The sequence below is a fragment of the Durotheca rogersii genome (genome assembly GCF_024521655.1).
Source record: "Durotheca rogersii strain YMJ 92031201 chromosome Unknown GGS23scaffold_13, whole genome shotgun sequence".
Classification (NCBI taxonomy): domain Eukaryota; kingdom Fungi; phylum Ascomycota; class Sordariomycetes; order Xylariales; family Xylariaceae; genus Durotheca; species Durotheca rogersii.
In genome coordinates this window covers 351606-369745 of record NW_026251244.1, presented here as the reverse complement: position 1 = coordinate 369745, position 18140 = coordinate 351606, and the positions used below count along the sequence as shown (strand labels likewise).

The following is an 18140-nucleotide window of genomic DNA, read 5'->3' as shown; positions in this document are numbered from 1 at the left end:
TCTAGACAGAGCGAGCTCTCCCTCTCTCGGTCTCTCTCTTTCTCACTGTCACCACCACCACCACCCCCCCCCTCTCTCCACTCCGTGTCTTTATCCCCCGTCCGTGTACTGATTACTGCCTGCTTCTTCTGGTACCACCAACCAGCAGGAAACTAATTGCTTATCCTCCTACCGCCGCCACGTATGTTATCGCTCATCATCTGATGGGTTGGATCGGGGTGAATATGACGGCTACGCTGCTTCTGGTAGGACCAAATCAACCTAGGGACTAGGGGCTAGGGGACGGGACCGGGAGATGGAGAAGGAGAAGGAGACGGAGACGGAGACGAGGCGTACGCCCGTGAGGGGTGGTGGTAGTGGAGGCGGTGGTGTTGGCGTGTGGTAGTCCATCGTGTGGTAAACCCTCCCCCCTCCTCCCCGGCCATGCAGGATGCGGTATGTGGTATGCGTGTGCGGCACGCCTGTTGCTTGTGTGCATATGTGTGTGCGCGTCTGCTTGTGCGTATGCCTACCTACATGTATACCACCGTATGCCACGGCCCTACGTAGCGAGTGCCTGTGCGAGGATCCGAGGATTGCCGCAGGGCCGGCGGTATAATGTGGTATAATGTATATAGTGTAGTGAAGTGTAAAATTGCAACTGGTGGGATCTCGAGAAATATTGGAGGCGTGGAAGACGAGGGAGCGAGGCGCGGGCAGCTATGGTGGTTACTACATGTGTCCATCTACATAATCTCATGTAGGCATCCCCATGCGTCGCCGTTGCTCGCGCGGGGAGGGAGGATAGAGACTGGTTAGTAGTCGTGATGCCATCTCGATCCGTGCTTCGGCAGTCTCGCTCTCGCCGCTAACTCATCCCGACGCCCCCCCCCCCCCCCTCCCTCTGTCTCGCTGTCTCTCACCTCTCATAACGTGCTCGCACTTGCTCGTACACCATCACGTCCCAAGCCGCCTCGATATCTAATCAATCGCTGCATGCGCGCGAGGGTCCGATCTGTAGGTCGACTAGAAAGTCAACTGCAGAGTGCCATCCGAGCCAGGCCGAACGCACCTATACACGACACACGTACGCGCTCGCGCGCAAACATACATACATGCCTACATATCTAGCCCTCCCGCGGTAAGCGATACGACGCCGTGTTCACACCCCTTACTGCCAGTGTCTGCACATGTACTTATGCGCCTGCAGGGAGCAGAAGGGGAGGGGGAGAAGAGGGTGGATAGACGCAGATGGGCGGGTCCCAGCGGTCTGGGAGCATCCTCAAATCACACATGAGCTTCCACGTCGGAATGCCTTCTGCGGCCTGTCGCCTCACCGTCATTGTCGTCTGGTGGCGTGGCCGGCACATGATCCATCGATCGATAACACCGCTGAGCCTTGTATTGGTATCTTCAGTTTCACCTGGATGCCATTCCCCGGTAAGCCGGCTGCAGTTTGCCGTCGCTATCACCCGCCCCGCCTCCCCTCTCCAACCTCACCTCCAAGTCGATCACTTTACATGTTTGGTTATGGTTATAATATACAGCGATACAAAGTCTAATAATAATGATGATAATAATCGAGTCTCATACACACTGGGCGGGCACGCCTCCACCTGCGAAATAGAGGGTATAAGTCAGCTATCGCGCCGAGTAAGACGGCTAGCTACCGAGCCGGGCTAGAGGAGGGGGGAGAGGAAGGGGGGGACGGAAGCAAAAAGAGACCGACCTTGGATCACCTTGCCAATCGCCTGGAACATGCTGATAACCATGACAGCACACCCGAACGCCACAACTCCCATGGCAACATACGTCTTCCACGACCTCGAACTCAGCTTGATATAGCACAGCGGCGGCAGGATGTAAGCAAGCGCGCACGCGCTCGTCGCCCCCACTAGCTCAAATACCACGCCGAGATCACACGTCAACAGGCTCAGCGTCATGGCCGACACCACTAGTGTCGAGCTGAAGATGAGGTGGAGGTTCATATTAAACGGCTCGTTGGGGAACCAATAGTTGAACATGACTTCCCGGCAGACGAACGCCTCAAGCGGTAGCGTCGTGAGCATGTTCAAGCCGAAGCAAAGCCGCGCGATCGTCACCATCGTGTTGTCCGCCGGGAAGTTGTTAAGCACGTTGCCGAGTGTCTTGTCGCCGAAGGTAAGGAAGCCCGCGAGCGCCATGATCATGCACGCAAGCATCGATATGCCCGTTGAGTAATGCGTCACCGTGGAGAACCGGTCTATCGTGGGCGTCTTTAGGGAGCCGTAGATTAACAGAGAATTGTGTTGGCAAACAAATGCTAGTAAGCGCCCCCCTCTGATTAGCATCGTGCTGCGCGAACCCGAACCTGGATTCCGGTTGCGGCCCGTGACAGGATAGACAATGACACACCAAATGAGATAACGCCGACGGCTTGGAAGAAGCCGTCGTTTAGCGTAAGTAGAGGCAAAGTAAAACTGCCGCGGTTCTCCGGCGGCGTAAGAACGCCCTGAACCACAACGGTAACGAGGATGACGGTCATGCTGATCAGAGCAAGCGTGCTTGCTTTGGCGAGCTGTCTTCGCTTTAGCTGGTGGACTAGACTAGCTGCCGCCGCGGCGGTCGTGGGAGACTTTACCTTCGCAATATCTCTATATAAGGACAGAGGGTAGCTGATGCCCAGGATGAAGACGACAATGACCGCCCTGCGATCCGCTAGCAGGCCAAGCACGGGTATGCTGCTTAGTTCCGGCCATATCGTGCGCAGCACCTGCGGTATCGAATCACCCACGATCACGCCGAAGGCAACCATGCCGCCGAATGCGAAGGCCCACTGGGCGACGCTGATGGCGATGAGCCCCGTCCTGCCGAAGCAGTGCTCGACCGTGCCCTGAAAGCTGCTGGCGCCGCTTAGCTTGCTGTTGATGACAATCAAGCGGATAGTCCAGTCGACCACGACGGTGAGGGCGATGAGCAGCAGGATGCCCGCCAGCAGGCCGGCGTCCTTAAACGCGTAGGGCTGCCCGATGATGCCGGCGCCGATGATGCTATTCGCCATGTTCATGAAGGCCGAGCTCAGGCCCGACTTGGGCCGCGTGCGTTCTCGCTCGGCCCGTTCGTGTATGTCGCCGTCGGCGAGGTCGAGGCTGTTGGCTAGGGTCACGGCGGGCGCCTCGATGTCGGTCAGGAGGGGTCGCGATGTCGAGTCGGAACCGGGACTGTCGGGTTCGGCAACGTCGAAGTAGTCGTTCGGCAAGGGGGGGCGGCGGTCGCCGTTGGCCGGAGGGGGAATGTTGGTAGGCCGCAGGTCGAAGCGGACTCGGTTGGGGGTTCGGGGGGTGCGTGGCGTGCGGAGGGAGCTGGGGAGGGCTTCGTTGCCGTCGCCCGGTTGGACAACGAGGCCATTCGCCCGGGTGCGGCCATGGCCACGGGAATGTTCGGGTGCGTCGTCGGGTGCGTCGTCATTGTCGGCGTCATCGTCGTCGTCGGAGACGTGGCCTGCGAGCAAGCCGTGCTGCTCCTCGCTCACAAAAGCTTCGGTCAGATTCGGGTTGCGAGGTTGCTCTCTAGAGCTGTGTGTCGTGGCCTTGGCCATTGTGTTTATCCCGGCGGCATCCTTGCGAGAGAGGTGAACTCGGGGCTGTCTTGAGAATCGGGTTCGGGTACGAGTGGAATTGATGGCTGTTTCAACGATCTCGGTTCTCAGCTTGGGCCGTGCCTCGTCGAAAGAAGGGGCTTGAGAGATGTCAGAATGTCGCCTGTCCCCGATAAGAAGACGAGCATCGGCCTGACCTTACTTCAGCTCGGCCTATCGCCATGTGATTTCATGCCAGGTACATATAGTATATCCATTTACATACCGTACATGGGTGCACAGGTGGCTGTTATGTAAGTAATGCCCCCCTTATGTAAAGCCCAATGCAGAATGCATTAGATTTCTAAGGAAAGATAGGTACCTAGGTGCCGCTTACTTAAGCTCCAGGTCGAGGGCGCCTATAGGCGTATACTTAGGTACGTAGTAGCCTATAGCACGAAGAAGGCAAGGTACAGGCAGGCAGGCAGGTAGGCAGCCTACGGGGAGCCCCGTTGTAAATGGGAGTGACATGGCCGATCCAGCCGAGCACTAGGTACTTCGCTACCGCGCCCCTCCTCCCCCCCTTTTCTGGTCCCTCGACGTTGGTTTTATTTTTATCCGCTTATGCCCGTGATTTGTTAATTCCCCTTTACGAGGGGGTGAGCGGGTGAGACCAGAAGCTAGGAAAAGTCGGAGTAGGGATGGCGGCGAAGAAAGAAGCCCGGAAGCCGGATAGAAATGGTGACAGCCCTTGAATTGAATATCGCCTTGTCTATTATATAATTCTACATGCAATGCCCGACGGCTCCTAAACGTGTAGGCCGTCCCTGGGTCCATACTGTCGTCGTGTTTTATTCCTTTTCTTCTTCTCCGAGTCGCTCTGTTTCCTCTGGGTATCATTCATGTACATGATTTGTTGGGTTTGTTTCCGTGTGTCGAGACGCGACCCCACATCCTTCTTCGTAGCGCTAAAGGGGTAGCACTGCGTCGACGTAACATTGCTTGTCTGGCGAGACGCTGCAGCTTGCGCCTCGGATATGTATATAATGTAATAATACATCTGTGTATATATACTCTATACCGTGGACCCCGGGTAGAGAGAGAAAGTCCGCACGCATCTATCACAAAATCATGGTGATGGCTGACACGATGCAGAGCAAGGAGGCGTATAAAACGCCGCTCCCCAGTCTCACGCCTGCAGAGCCCGGAGAGTCCACTGGGTCTGGGGTGGATTCGTTGTTCCCTGCGGCATCCGTTGGCGTGGACGTCTCGGACGGGGGAACAAGTCCAACCGATCCGCCGGTTGGGCTGGTCAGCTCGACTGTTGTCGATGCTCCCCCATTTGATCCATTGGAGGGCGTCGGTGTCCCCTGTGACGATCCGTTGTTGTTGCTTGATGAGGTCGCCCTCGCGGCAAATCCTGTATACCTAGTCAGCTTTCGAGGATATGTCGAGGCGACGGATCACTGGGGGTATGTGGGGGAACTGACCAATTCGTCTCTGGTCCATATCGAAGACGCTGTAGACATTTTTCAAGAACATATCGCCAATCAGCCACGCGCCAGGCACGAACTCCAAGCCGTAAATGTTACCAAAGCAGATCCCATCTGCATTCTTCTTCGTCGTGAAGTCCTTCGCCAAGGCATCCCATCTCTGGCCGGAGAAGGAGAAGGAGACTGGGACATTGCTATCGCACGGGACTGTGTACGTCTGGCCGTTGTCGGTGGTTGAGGAGCCGGGAATCAAGCTGTATAATGCCCTGACGTCGGCCGGCGGTCCGAAAACAAATGTCGTGCCAGTGTCGATGAAAGCAACTCGACCCCTGACCCCGGCCGGCTCGCCGCCGTACAGCACATCGTCCATCGGGATAGCCCAGCTGTCGGTGGACCGCAAGGACGTGTATGTTATGTCGCCCGTGTACTTGGCTGTGTTTGGGGCGCCAAAAGCTATTTCTCCGTCGTTGGCTCCGTCAGAGCTCCTAGATAGCGCAATCCCGAACACGTTAGAGCTGATCAACTGGGCCTCCTTGACGTGGGTAAGCCATGTTCCCTGGGTCATCGACAGCCCCAAGATTCCCTCAAAGGGAAACTGGGAAAATTGGTTGGACGTAATGTTCGCAACCCCGAAAGGCATGGTCACCTGCAGGTCGGCGATGGATATGCTGTCGATCACGACGTGTCCGCTAACCTTCCCCGACCCATACTCGACATTGTAGGGTTCTCCGGTGTCCCTGTACGTCCTGGAGTCGTTCGGTCCAAATGTGTTGTGCCTAGTACACGGATCCGACGTGCAGCCCGAACCCATAACCCAGGTGGTACTGGCCCCCGTGTCGACAAGCATGTACATTGGCTTGTCGTCGGAGCCGAAACCAGCTTGCAGAAAGTACGAGAAGTCCGTTCCATCTTGGTCGATTCCTACCGCATTCCTCACCGTGGGCTTATTGGCGGGGACCACGTTATACTCGTTGGCTCGGTTTCGGAGACTGAGATCCTCTGGCGCTGGCCGAATCGAGGCCCCAGGGCCAGACTTCGTACTCAAACTATCGAAAGCCCTCGGGAGTCTGTCCGCAAGACTCTTCTTGTACTGACATACATGTGTTAGTACAGGCCCCGTATCAGGTTGTCGGGTGGACGACATACACTCTGAGCTTTCCGGACCAGAGGGAACGTGACGAAGCCGATATCCGGAGTCTCATAAACGGGCACGTTTGTGGAGTCTCGCTCCCCCAGACCCGCATGGCCGCTTGAAGCCTGGTTTCCGGGAGGATGTGGAGAGAGGGCGCTGATTCCGGAAGCCCATAGTAACAAGGGGAGCGAGACGGAAGCTTGATGCAAATGCATACTGGCAAGTATTGCAACGAGGTCTTACACAACCTTGTCCTTGAGCTTAACAACGATGTCTGACGTCCTGGGTTCGTAGTCCGGGGACAGATGCTACTATATAGCCGGACGGTAGCAAACCAGGCTCACGCACGCATCTGGAGCAAGCACTGCGCTGTTGGTTGGAGAGAGGCAGCTTGCCCGACGGGGACGCAAGATGATGTTGGGAGGATTAGGAGCAGGGCGAGGTGGGTTGGTCCGGGCGAACAACGGCCGGAGGGCACCAGACTCGCTGGTCTAGGGATATTATAGTATTACTCGAGATTAGGAACCGTCATTGGCAAGAAAATGAAGAACCGGCGGGAAAAGGCGCCTCGCCCAAGGATGAAAGAGGGGCCAAAAAAGAAAAAAGAAAAAAAAAAGAGGCAGCGGGTGGCAAGCAAGATACCAGGAACGCAGAGTCTCGCGTTCGCTGTGTATGTACTCGGAGTTGTTGGCTGGGAATTCCAAGACGGGCTTGCTTGGCTGAGCCGTCAGGAGAAACTAGAACAACGCCTCCGTAGGGGGTTAAGACAGATAGAAACAACCGCTAATTCGGGTCGCCCGAGCACGCCAATGGCAAGGAGAGGAGGAAATAAAGAAAAGCGGAACTATGTGGCACAGGAGAAATATAACGATATACAGGCCAACAATAGGAAAAAAGAAGTGAGAACCCGCCGTGGTGGTTGGGTTGCCGTTGCGGTGTGGAGAGGAAGTAAGTAAGAAAAAAAGGTGGACGACTGAAGATGACCACCCCCCCTCAGCCCCTGGGGCGCTGTCGAGGCCCACCAACCCGAGCCGAGCGAGCCTCTTGTCCCTCTCTCTCTGGTCCCTCCGCTCCCTTGTTGGTCGACTTTCCAGATAAGGGTGGTGCATAGTGCGGGATGGCATCTACATGGCGGTCTTGGGCACGTTGCTGCCGGTCATCTGATGGCCGATGGCCCCCAATGTCCTCTCCCCCAGGCTTCGCCGCCTACGAAACCCGGGCTCCCTTTTCTCGCTCCATGCTTTCCGCAGAATCCGATTGCCCATCTGCATATGTACGTACCAGAGCAGATCGTATTGGGAATCGTATTGGGGCTTGGACGGGCCCAGGGGTAATCCCAGCCGACAGGGGCGTGGACGAGGTGGCGCCGCTTGTGGGCTCCCGGCTATGGGGCTACTTCACGGTGACTTGGAACCCCATCTCGGATGCCGCCGCGCCCCCCGTACCCGAGAGGTACTCTTTATTATGATGATCCGCCCCAGAGATTGGCCGTGTCCTATCAGATAAGGCCGCTGGCCTTCGCCGGCCTTCGGATCCTCCTGTTTATTTGTGGCACACGCGCATGGAGGCCACAGTTGCCGGCTTCCTAGTAGGGCCTTCAAAGCCACTGCTGTGTATGCGCGGAGGTTTAAAATAGCGTCGCTCGTTGTGTTGGCCGCGTGTTTGCGGACCCGGACTCTTGAGGCTCCAGCAGCCCTAATTGGTGGCAGAACCGCGTCGGGTCCTAGTGAGAAGTGCTGCGTATGAGTAGTACTAGGTAGGGAGTGAATAAGGGCAGCGGAGCTTCGACTATTGATAAGACCAGCAGCCATCTGTTCTCCGTACGGAATCTGGAAGGGTAGGTAGATTGCCTACAGGGTTCCAGCCCCATGGTCATTTACTGGCCCCTGATTAGGTGGCACGCGAACTGATGGGGAATGGATGGGCGGCCAAGAGTCTACGCTCTGGGGATCCCTACCGTTAGGAATGCGGATCTTTTGTGCGTGCTACATGTAGTTAGTGTAGAACGTAGATACGCAGTCTGTGTCTCTGTATATGCCATACATACATACATACGTATACCTCCGTATGCAGTAGACAGTAGGCAGACGTGGTAGGTAGCGACACGACCAACTGCCTATCTCCCCCACATACCTACCTAGATATGTATATATACACATACATATATATATACACTCGCAATACATATAGATGGGCGGGTAATCCGGTTAGCAATATCCTCGCTGTGGCCGGGCCCAGAGGGACGAATTCTTCGGAAAGGCAACGTAGGTCATTATTGCGTGTCCCGCTCGGCAGAAACTCGATCGGAAAGACGTTCAACATCGAGGCGCGACTAGCCCTAGCCCGGCATAGGGAGGCGAGGAGACACGAGATGATCGAGTTCGGCTGGCTGCCTGCGCAGACGCTCAGCGCTCAGCGAGTCAGTACCCGACGGCACCAGCCGACTCGGGGACGGTTAGCTTGGCAACCCGCTGGGAGCTGCGCAACAGTACACGCGCATGCCAAGCAGCATATACGCCGTGGCACCGCGGTCCTGCTCTCCCATCCCTCGCCGGAATTTAGAGCAGGATTTAGATCGCTGCCAAGTAGACTTCGTGTTTGAAGTAGGCTATGAGAGCACAGGCACACGCAGATGTCTCCGATCTCCGTACGTGCTTCGATGCCGGCACCGTATACTGCCGACTACATAGGGAGGGGTGCGCCGCGTCGACCTGGGCGGTTGAGAGATAAGAATAGGCGGGAGGGAGCTTGTAGGATCCGTCTAGCGGATGTCGACGACGGGCGTGTGTTAGCATACAGTAAAGCCGAGCCCCTGCATTAGCACTAACACGAACTTCCCGCCTATTAGCATCGCGGGAGACGAGCCACCTTTTGCCAGCCACGTAAGACTCTGTTTTATCGTGTTTTAGTAGCAGGGTGCTGTGCTAGAACACGCGCCGGCTCCAACCCCGTCTGCCACCGGCGGTTTGGCTGCTGGCAAAGCCCCAATTCCAGTCCCCTTTTACAGGAGGAAGAGCGCGAAATCGGAGAACTCATTGTTCTCTTACTGCGAAGCACGTTTCTCGGGCCGGCGATCGGCGAGTGGGCTACGATGCTAGCGTCGCCGCCGACGTTCAATGGCTATGCCCTCTTACCCGGTTGGCGGCCTTGCTTGTCCGAATTGCGTCTTCGCCAAGTCGGAGTCAACTGCCTGTTGATTCGCCTAGAATGCGGTTCGCATCACACCACCGCCGTGCACTATCTAAAATTCTCCACTGGTCGTCGTCTTTCGGTGTTACAGAAGCAAGCCTCTTGTTGACGGCCAGAATCGACTCGAACTGTCCTTCGCTAACAAATTCCGCTGTTGCCACGCTGCGCAGGAATACCCAGACTGATTCGTTTTTCCAGCGCAATGAGTCCGTGATCTGAAGGATCTCGGTAAGGAAAGACGAGCCCATCTGGCAACGGGTTTCTCTGCTGCCGATAGCTCCTATAACAGAGCCGAGAAAGCTCCAGCTGGAAATATCGGCGTGGTTTCTTAAACAGAACTCTTTCACATCGGTGGCAACGGGCGCGGCAAACTGAGGATGGCAACCCAGTAGGAACCGGGCATGGTGCCAGGCGGGATAGTTCCGGGGATGCCGTGTCCCCGCAACCATGATGATGTTCTTGATATCGTGCCGCGGATCTACAACTACGCCGTGGGCCGCAAATTGGCGAAGCAGCCAACGGCGATGCGACCATAGAGTTGGGGACTTGGCGTGGCGATAGAGCCTCGACGTGAGCAGGCTGTCGACAAACTGCTTCTCCCGCCTTAGCAGCGCCCCCACATCCGGGCTGCCCGCTTCCAAAATCGACGATGCGAGCAGTCGTTTCCGAGTGTTAGCAGCCGTGAGGTGCTCCGGATCCGTAAGGAGCACCACGGTTGTCGCCGCCTGCGCTTCGTACGAACCAACGAGATTATCCTTATTCCGGTAGTCGTCTAGCATCTGGCGGGCAACAAAAAACGCCTGGAATAGCCTCAGCTTGGGGATTGCTACGGCTGTACCATCTCTGAGGTAGTTGATGCCTGGCTGCAGCGGATGACTCTTCCCGAGCAATTCGATCTCCAACAACTCGCCCTCGGACATGCCAGTGAGAAGACTCGAGATGTCGTTATATGCTGGCTTTGGATTTTCTGCTTCAAGACTGGCTAGAATACCCTTGTCCAATGAACGCGACATGGCTGATGGTGGATGTGGGAGCTGGACCAAGCCGAGAGGTAGGCCGTCAGATGGTACGTGGTGGCATTGGGCAAGGGATACGCGTAAGTTGGGCAGGTAGAATAGAGCGGAGGGTAGGTCACCAGGCTACCAGGTAAGGACAGCTTCACTTTTCGTGGTCCCACCTTGCCGAAGTGTCTTCCCCCTCAACATACGTTATTGTCCTCGACCTGTCGTTGCCCGTCTCCAACTTGTTGGCGGTGGAGTAATTCTGGCATTGGTCAGAATGAGCCAGGAAGGTACGGTGAGTAGATGCATATTCACTCCAGGTAGGTATGGAATTAACGGTGCTTATGTCAGCGCGAGAGGCCACGAGGTTAGATAGGTACGTACCTAGGTTGTATGAGGCCATGCTACCTGTTGTAGGTAGTTTTACCCTCAAGTCTACAGCCCTCGGCATTTCCTCACCCGTCTCTCTCTTAGCATAGTGCGAATGCGAAAGCCAACACCACCGACAAGATGCTCTCGCCGCTTCTCCTGGTGTTCGCCGTCGAGCTGGGTAGCTATCTGGTGAATGTCGTGGGCCCGTCGGCTATCAATAACATAGTAAGCAGATACTCATCTCCGTCGTTCCCGCGAGGCCTAACATGATGGGCATTGCGATTGTCGCGCCAAACTACCACAACTGACCATCGCACAGCTGTGGAATCTGTATCTTGCCCTACCATCGCAAGCGTCGAGGCAAGCGGCCGAGACAAAGAAGGCGCAGAAAGAATACCTTACCATCCGCCGCGATCTGAATGCCACGAGTAGTCAGGACCAGTTCGCGAAATGGGCCAAGCTTAGGCGGCAGCATGACAAGCTCTTGGAAGAGCTGGAGAAGATGAGTACGCTTATACAATCCCTTCCCTTCCCCCCCCTCTCCCCTTTGCGGAACCTCAGTACCCGGTGCGGGGCCATGAGAAGAAAAGACTAATAAACCCCGTGTCACAGAATCCTCCTACGATGCCTCGAAAGCCAACTTCGATAGGTCTGTCAACATTATCCGCTGGTCAGGTACGACGGTCCTCAAGATCATCTTCCCCCTCTGGTATGCGAAACAACCCATGTTCTGGCTCCCACAGGGCTGGTTTCCCTACTATGCCGAGTGGATCCTCTCCTTCCCCCGAGCGCCCATCGGCAGCGTCAGCACCTCATCGTGGCAGGTGGCCAGCCTCACAGTGGTAATGTTGGTGGGGGACATAGTTACGATGGCTATAAGACAATCGCAAGGCACGAAGGCAGCCCCGAAGCAGCAGACGACAGCGAATCCTGCCGAGGAGAAGGGCCGACGGGAGGCAAGGAACAAGAAGGTTTCGTGAGAAGGAAGCCAGACAGAGGTAGAAGGCATACGTAGAGGATGAGGCTAGGACCAGGTCCATATTGATTTTACTAGGCGACACGGAGTATATATACAAGACATGTCTCTCATCTGATTTGACGCAGAGTAGTTCATCGCGAAAAGCTGCTAACTCTGTAACACGATTGAGATGACTCTTTGGCAGAGTACTTGGGCTCGCTCTAGGCAACATATTGACTCTAGCGACCATGGGAGAGGGAGATCGCCAAAGCTTCGAAAGTGCCAGCACGCGTGACGTGTCCGTATGTCTTACCTCACAGCCTGCTGGTAGGCGCTACAACTTGCCTCCGCCCTCGGCTTCGGGTGAAGCGATGAGGGGCGGCAATACTTGAATTTTTGAAATCATCTGGAACAATGATTCCTAGTCTAGCCCCTGGCACGTGTGTATGGTCGAGGAAGCTGTCCGGGTTGTCATATTTTGAGGGCGTGAGCGTCGTTGGTCGCGTAGGGGGGGAAAACTTGTCTGGGAGAACAACCCAGCACCAGCTTGATAAGATATTTTTATTTTTATTTTCTCCTCTGTGCCACAATGGAGAGGCTGGCCACTTGACCACCAGCCACATTCCTCAAGGTAACTTTGCTGCGGCTCGTATCCGGGTTCTCAAGTACCTCCCAGGAACCACCTGGATTAGATAAGCAACGGCACTTATCGTTGCGCTTCCAATTATAGTGACGGGAAGGGGAACGTCTGGACCCCTGGAACGAGACAAGGCCCAGGGGGTGGCCGACAAACAGGGACGGCTGACGACATGCCAACACACACATGATCAACGGCTCCATTGTGTATGATCTGGCCAAATCGGCCCTCGATGCTCGCCAAATGAATTCAGCACACTGCCCTCCTCCGCCAGCCTCCCCATAGCCAGCACCCAATAGTGTTACGCACTGCGACGACAACGACGGCATGCTTCTGCGCCGCCTGCCAGATCCCGACCTGCCTCCCGCCTATTTGCCCGAAACCAGGTAGACAGAGACAGACAGACAGACAAAGACAGAGCTCCGCCGTCGGCACAACACGCGATGGCTATCTCCTGGGGGACGTGAGTTGCTGCTCTCTACCGCACGCGCGCCGATACCTCCTACGGTAGCAAGCTAACACGCATCCGACCCCAGCATCAAGTCCCTCCTGATCTTCTTCGCGCCGATCCTCCTGCCGAAAGCGCTGTCCTACTACCGCGCGGTGCGCGCGGCCTCGGCCTCGGCCCGCGGGTCCCGGCCGCGGGCGTTGCCGGCCGCGGCGCGGCGCGGCGTCGTGCTGCTCGCGCTCGCCGCGGGCGTGTTCCTGGTGCTCGGGCTGGTGCCGGCGCTGGCGCCGGAGAACGTGTTCGCGCGCACGCAGTCGCGGCTGCAGATCCCGACCGACGTGCTCTTCAACCGGCTTGCGGCCCTGCGCCGCGACGCCGGCGCCCCCGGCCTCGCCCCCGACGACGAGGCCCTGCGCGCCCGCTTCGTCAGCCTTGAGTCCCGCCTGCTCTACCTCCGCTTCGGCCCCGACGCCCTCGCCCGCTGCCCCTTCTGCGGCCCCGACGACCCCCGCGCCTACTTCTACTACGCTGTCCCCGCCCTGCTCGCCCCCCACCTCGTCAACCTCGTCCTCGTCTCCCTCGCCACCTCGGCCTCCTTCTTCTCTCTCTTCTCCTCCTCCTCCTCCTCCCCCTCCCCTCCCTCGTTCAAACCCGTTGACAGCGGCCCTGGACCCACCGCTGGAGAGGGTAAGGCCGCGGGTGACACTGACGACGACGACGACGACGATGATGACGGGAGCGGTGCCTCCGTCTGGCGCGGCCGCGCCGCCCTCGTAGCTGCCCTACTCGCCGCCCTCGACCTGTACCTCGCGGGGACGTACAACCACCAGGCGAACGCGCGGGCAACGCGGCTCGCGGACCTCGCGCCATTCTTCTGGCGGCAGCGGACGCTGCGCCTGGTCTCGCTGGCCGGGTTCGACGCGGCGCTGGCGGCGCTGGTCTGGCTGTCGGGCACGCGGCGGCTCCCGGCGGCGCTGCTGCTGCCGCGGGGGTCGGGGGCGGTGGCGACGGCGAAGGCGGCCGCCCGCGCGGCGCGGCGGCTGCAGGCGGCGCGCGGGCGGCTCGCTGCCGTCGGCGTCGTGCGCAACGCGTCGGCCCGCGACGAGGCCCTGCGCCAGCGCGCCGCCGCCTACTGGGCCCACGAGGTCCGCCTCATGCGCGAGGTCATGGAGGATCGCGACGTCGTCGAGGGCGTCAACGACGCGCTCCGCAACCGCGTCGACATCCAGCGCGTCACCCGCGACGCCGACGCCTACGTCGCCGGCGTCCTGCCGCGCCTCGAGAGCGAGGTCGCCGCGGCTGCTGCCGCGAGCACGACGGCCGAAGAGTCCGGGGCGGTGCCGGAGACGGTGGTTGGCTGATGGCGGTGGGAGAGGAAGTGCGTGCATGGAAGGGCCGGGTTCCTACTGTAATATATACCTGTACAATGGCCATGACGGCACCGTAGTAGAAAGGGGACATGAATTTAAGGGGTACTATACTATTTGGAACTGATTACGTGCACACGCATGTATGCGGGGCGGTTTAAGAGCTGGCCCGAGGAACTGGGGAGCACGGCAGTGAAAGCGTGAATGTTACAAGATCCATGATTTCGGTGTCGATCGAATCTGTCGTAGCGATCGTGTCTCTTCTGGGACTACGATGCTGCCGGCTGGGCCCGATAGACGGGCACTGTTGCTCTAACTAGACACTACTTACTACGTCGTCTTGTAGAGGGGGAGAGAAGGAAAGGGAGAAGGGGATGCAAGCGGTAGAGTACATGAAGATACGCAACCGATCTCGACGAGATTCAAACACGAGGACTACACGTGGAATACAGCTAGGTCGAGGTACTGCTGTCTCCTCTCTCCTCATTTTGTAGAGACTTCCCGTCTGGTAGTTGCCGCACATCCTAAGTTACAGTGTTGTCCCTATCCCCTCCTGGAAAATTCCCGCTGTGAACCGATAAAACGCCATGAAATGATGATGAATGCTTTATATGTTTTCTCATGGCCGTGGCTAGCCGTGCGTACATAAGGTGCATCAAGGTGCAGAGACACGGTCGACATGCAAGACTGGGAGGACTTTTGCCGCCTAGTCGATTCAAATACCTCGGGTATCTGGTCTCGTGGCGCCGGGCGCGCTCGACATGCTACCTTTCCTTGATCCTGCCTGAGACGCCTCCTCGACGCTCCGTTCCAGGAAGCCGGCCCATAGGTCGGCGAGGGACTCCTTGTTGGATGAGGTCGGGGTGGGGTCCGTGAAGAACTCGGTGGCCAAGGACGGCGTACTAGGCGTCCTGTGAAACGGGGAACTCGGCAGGCGGAGAGAATTGTTTGAAGTCCCCGGCCGGGCTAGTCCGGCCTGCTCCCTTTGCTCGTCCGTCCAATTTAAGAGGCCGGCGATGATCTGGAGTATCTGGAACTTCTTGGGGTCGGATCGGTCCAGAGCGAGAAATTGGAGGAAGTGATTAGTGACAATTTGCCTACAGGAAAATTAGTCGTTACGGTTTGTGAGAGTAGGGTAGAGAGATTCTGTACAACATACCTGTCGATGTTATCCTCGGGCTTAGTCTTCTTGAGATAGCGGAGAGCTTTAGTTAGATGGTCGTTGAGCACTATAGCTTCGTGCCTTAGCTTGCCGATGAGCAGGTTCTTCTCCTTGACCTCCTTCTCAAAAGGCGCTGTCCGTTCAAACTCCTTCTCTAGCAATTGCTTGACTTTTTCCGCTTCGGTAGCCCTCGAGTCGGCGTCTTGAACGCGGGCCTCTAGTGCTTGGAGTTGTTTCTCGGACGTCTCTACGACCTCACGCAACTCCTTCTTACGGGCCTCCTGGATCTCCTGGAGGGCCCTCTGGAGGTTGTCTATGGCTTGCGATTGGCTGTCTCGTTCGGCGGCAATTTGATCATAGCTCTCTCTTAGACTCGTGAGTTGCTCCTCGAGCCCCGTCGCCTTGTCAGCCAGGCTCTCCCTGGTCGATCTTTCGTACCTTGCCAAGACCTCCCAGCGGCCCATGTCGTCTTTTGCAGCTTCTGCCTCATCTCTGAGTTGCTGAATCTGGCGCGTTAAATCCTCCTTTTCTTTCAGGGAATTGTGCTGCGATAGGTTATTCCGACTTCGAAGACTAGATAGTTCCCTTGTGGCGTCCTGCAACTCCGCCTTGAGTTTCTCGATCTCATCTTGGTGGCTTTGTGCGCCTTTCTCAAGCTCCTCGTTCTGGTTCTCTAGTTCTTCGATGCGCTGATTCGCTTCCTCTAGCTCTTCTTTGCCTCTCGTCAACCGGTTACTGACGCTCTCCTTGATCTTTTCGACCCTATCCAGCAGGTTTTGGTACTGCTCCTCAACTTGGTCCTTGGCTGACTCGGTCTCCTCTAGGTCGGATCTGAGCTGCGTCGTCTCCTTGGCGTGGGCTTCCTGAAGGCTTTCGAGTTGCTTCCGCAACTGGCCGACCTCGGCCCTCAAGGCCTCGCGCTCTTGGGATATGGCTTCTAGCCGGGCGCTCGCGTCTGTAGAGTCGGTCGCGTGGTCGGCATCCGGCTCTTGAGGAGGGTGCCCGTTGGTCTTCGGCGATACGGCATGGCCGTTCGGAGAATCCGGTTGCCGATCCTACACCACCTATTAGCATCCAATCGTGTCGCAAACTTGGCGGCCGAGTTCGCCCTGAAGATGGGGGTTCGGGTTACCTGTGTCACCGCAGCATCTGGGTCGTCGGACTCGTCCCCGTCGTCTTCGGCAGGGTGGCCACGGTTCTGATTCGTGTCTGGGGCCTGGTTTGTCTTTGCGTTGCTCTTCTTCTTCCTGTTGTTCTTCTTCTTCGCAGCTGAGAATCAGTGGTTAGGCACGGGCTCGGCATTCAGTGGAGGGGATGGATGGTGGCGGGAGAGGCTCGCAACAAACCTGGAGTAGCCAGCTGAGAAGGCTCGCTGGGAGTCATTGTGCAGTCATGCGTATGGCTTCACGGTCTAGCTCAATGGCATGGGATCGCAGGTGATGGCGAGGGCTGGTTGGAACATGCTGCGCTGGTTCTCTCCAAAGCCACACGTAAGCTGCTTTGCGATTTATCAAGAGGTAGGTAGGTACACACGTTATCAACTGGGGCCCTTCCAGGCTCTGTCTCCCTCGCCGCACCTGCTGTACCCCGGTACCTGTGCTGTATTACTTTGAGTGCCTTCGGTGCCTAAGAGGAGGAAGGTAGGTAGGTACCTAGATACCTACTTAAGTATCCCGACAACGAATCAGATGGCCGCTAATTCGAGGTGTGGCGACAAGATAGGTGCCTCCCCCCCCACGGCAAGTACCTGCACACACTGTAGGGAGGCACCAAACCCCCCAACGCGGCGCCTATAACGCTGGCAATTGGGAATTAAAACGCAGGGTGATAGGGCACACAACAGGTCTACCTCTTAATCAAGCCTGTCATAACATACCTAGGTACCTTCTACTTCCTGAGATACCTAGGTACCTATCTATGTGTACCTATGTAGCATCATTATATTGTAGGTACTCGAACCCTCTATTATATAGCAGGTTAGGCTAGGTGCCTTGTGTAAATACATAGGTAATTCTGTACGGCCGATTCTTTCCCATCCCTCCTACCAGGTGCTCTACCTACCTATGAGTACTGCACCATTGGTAACCGATGGTGGCAGCGCTACTGCTACCTTTCCAACCCGAAGCACACGCTAAGGCGAGTAACAGGCAAGGTAACATACGACCAGCCTCTAGCTTATTACCCACGTGTACGCGCAGCAGATCAAAAGTACCTGATATGAAAAGGGGGCTCAAGAAGAGCGCGAGTACTTATACACACCTTGTGCTGGCCCCTCTGAATCCCGGCGTAGACACCCTTAACAACAGTCTCATAAGACACGCACTCTCGAACATCATCCAACTCATAGACACCTGTGTAGGTAGATGTTTTGTTCGGAAACGGCAGCGCATACAAATCCCATCAACCCCGGACCACGGATCATGAAACGAAACATGCAAAACTTGATTACATGGTACACAACCCGGACTCTCTCTTCCCAGCCAGTCTAGACCTTCGGCATGCAACGCTAAGCCGGTGTGATCAATAGAAATCGGCTGGCCTGTCCTCGTATCCATCCCAGCTAAATCGATACGAAGTTTGGCCTGTCCGCTTGGTATACCTGCTATAAGTGCGGCATACATACATACATACCTCTTACACGCAGGTATATCGACCACCAACTACCTCCTAGCCGAGTCTATACCTACATACGCCTTATCCATATCCGTACTATTAGTCTCATGTGGACACATCTATTTAGTAGGTAATGGAAATTCTGCATCAGTCGCGAGGTACCCGGGTTACTTACTGTTACAGGAACCTCGAGTCCACATACCTACCTAGGTATTGTATTTCTCGTTCTGGTT

General features: G+C 56.6%; 6 protein-coding genes across 6 annotated transcripts; 2 read left to right on the top strand and 4 right to left on the bottom strand.

The window, feature by feature from the left end:
* Positions 1-930: 930 nt before the first annotated feature.
* Positions 931-3818, bottom strand: GGS23DRAFT_572045 (transmembrane amino acid transporter protein-domain-containing protein). Its single transcript, XM_051516603.1, has 4 exons — positions 2600-3818; positions 2374-2536; positions 1709-2281; positions 931-1595 (listed from the first exon to the last, which is right to left on the bottom strand). Exons 1-4 carry the CDS (start codon positions 3554-3556, stop codon positions 1567-1569), a joined length of 1722 nt encoding a protein of 573 aa, XP_051371073.1. The 5' UTR covers positions 3557-3818; the 3' UTR covers positions 931-1566.
* Positions 3819-4545: 727 nt separating this feature from the next.
* On the bottom strand, positions 4546-6648 carry GGS23DRAFT_95629 (acid protease). Its single transcript, XM_051521425.1, has 3 exons — positions 6175-6648; positions 5026-6118; positions 4546-4955 (listed from the first exon to the last, which is right to left on the bottom strand). The coding sequence occupies exons 1-3, from the start codon at positions 6373-6375 to the stop codon at positions 4657-4659; spliced, it is 1593 nt and encodes a 530-aa protein (XP_051371072.1). The 5' UTR covers positions 6376-6648; the 3' UTR covers positions 4546-4656.
* Positions 6649-9085: 2437 nt separating this feature from the next.
* GGS23DRAFT_95625 (protein prenylyltransferase) lies at positions 9086-10696 on the bottom strand. Its single transcript, XM_051521424.1, has one exon. It carries the CDS (start codon positions 10360-10362, stop codon positions 9343-9345), a length of 1020 nt encoding a protein of 339 aa, XP_051371071.1. The 5' UTR covers positions 10363-10696; the 3' UTR covers positions 9086-9342.
* Positions 10697-10703: 7 nt separating this feature from the next.
* On the top strand, positions 10704-12232 carry GGS23DRAFT_572025 (CHD5-like protein-domain-containing protein). Its single transcript, XM_051516602.1, has 3 exons — positions 10704-10947; positions 11042-11228; positions 11335-12232. Exons 1-3 carry the CDS (start codon positions 10861-10863, stop codon positions 11700-11702), a joined length of 642 nt encoding a protein of 213 aa, XP_051371070.1. The 5' UTR covers positions 10704-10860; the 3' UTR covers positions 11703-12232.
* A 165-nt stretch (positions 12233-12397) lies between these two features.
* GGS23DRAFT_610538 (uncharacterized protein) lies at positions 12398-14620 on the top strand. The gene is made up of 2 exons (XM_051520332.1): positions 12398-12780; positions 12854-14620. Exons 1-2 carry the CDS (start codon positions 12761-12763, stop codon positions 14124-14126), a joined length of 1293 nt encoding a protein of 430 aa, XP_051371069.1. The 5' UTR covers positions 12398-12760; the 3' UTR covers positions 14127-14620.
* A 227-nt stretch (positions 14621-14847) lies between these two features.
* Positions 14848-16677, bottom strand: GGS23DRAFT_597580 (uncharacterized protein; the record flags this gene model as incomplete). Its single annotated transcript, XM_051518643.1, has 4 exons — positions 14848-15229; positions 15292-16349; positions 16427-16563; positions 16641-16677. 4 exons carry the CDS (start codon positions 16675-16677, stop codon positions 14848-14850), a joined length of 1614 nt encoding a protein of 537 aa, XP_051371068.1.
* Positions 16678-18140: the final 1463 nt, after the last annotated feature.

Excerpts from the sequence above, each read along its gene's own strand:
- GGS23DRAFT_572045 (XM_051516603.1), bottom strand. The coding sequence starts at position 3,556 with ATGGCCAAGGCCACGACACACAGCTCTAGAGAGCAACCTCGCAACCCG. Across the intron at positions 2,282-2,373 it reads CGTCGGCGTTATCTCATTTG|CATTTGTTTGCCAACACAAT; the intron begins GTGTGTCATTGT and ends GGCGCTTACTAG. Across the intron at positions 1,596-1,708 it reads GATTGGCAAGGTGATCCAAG|GTGGAGGCGTGCCCGCCCAG; the intron begins GTCGGTCTCTTT and ends TCTATTTCGCAG.
- GGS23DRAFT_95629 (XM_051521425.1), bottom strand. The coding sequence starts at position 6,375 with ATGCATTTGCATCAAGCTTCCGTCTCGCTCCCCTTGTTACTATGGGCT. Across the intron at positions 6,119-6,174 it reads TGGTCCGGAAAGCTCAGAGT|TACAAGAAGAGTCTTGCGGA; the intron begins GTATGTCGTCCA and ends CATGTATGTCAG. Across the intron at positions 4,956-5,025 it reads TATGGACCAGAGACGAATTG|GATTTGCCGCGAGGGCGACC; the intron begins GTCAGTTCCCCC and ends CTAGGTATACAG.
- GGS23DRAFT_95625 (XM_051521424.1), bottom strand. The coding sequence starts at position 10,362 with ATGTCGCGTTCATTGGACAAGGGTATTCTAGCCAGTCTTGAAGCAGAA.
- GGS23DRAFT_572025 (XM_051516602.1), top strand. The coding sequence starts at position 10,861 with ATGCTCTCGCCGCTTCTCCTGGTGTTCGCCGTCGAGCTGGGTAGCTAT. Across the intron at positions 10,948-11,041 it reads CGTCGGCTATCAATAACATA|CTGTGGAATCTGTATCTTGC; the intron begins GTAAGCAGATAC and ends ACCATCGCACAG. Across the intron at positions 11,229-11,334 it reads GGAAGAGCTGGAGAAGATGA|AATCCTCCTACGATGCCTCG; the intron begins GTACGCTTATAC and ends CCCGTGTCACAG.
- GGS23DRAFT_610538 (XM_051520332.1), top strand. The coding sequence starts at position 12,761 with ATGGCTATCTCCTGGGGGAC. Across the intron at positions 12,781-12,853 it reads ATGGCTATCTCCTGGGGGAC|CATCAAGTCCCTCCTGATCT; the intron begins GTGAGTTGCTGC and ends ATCCGACCCCAG.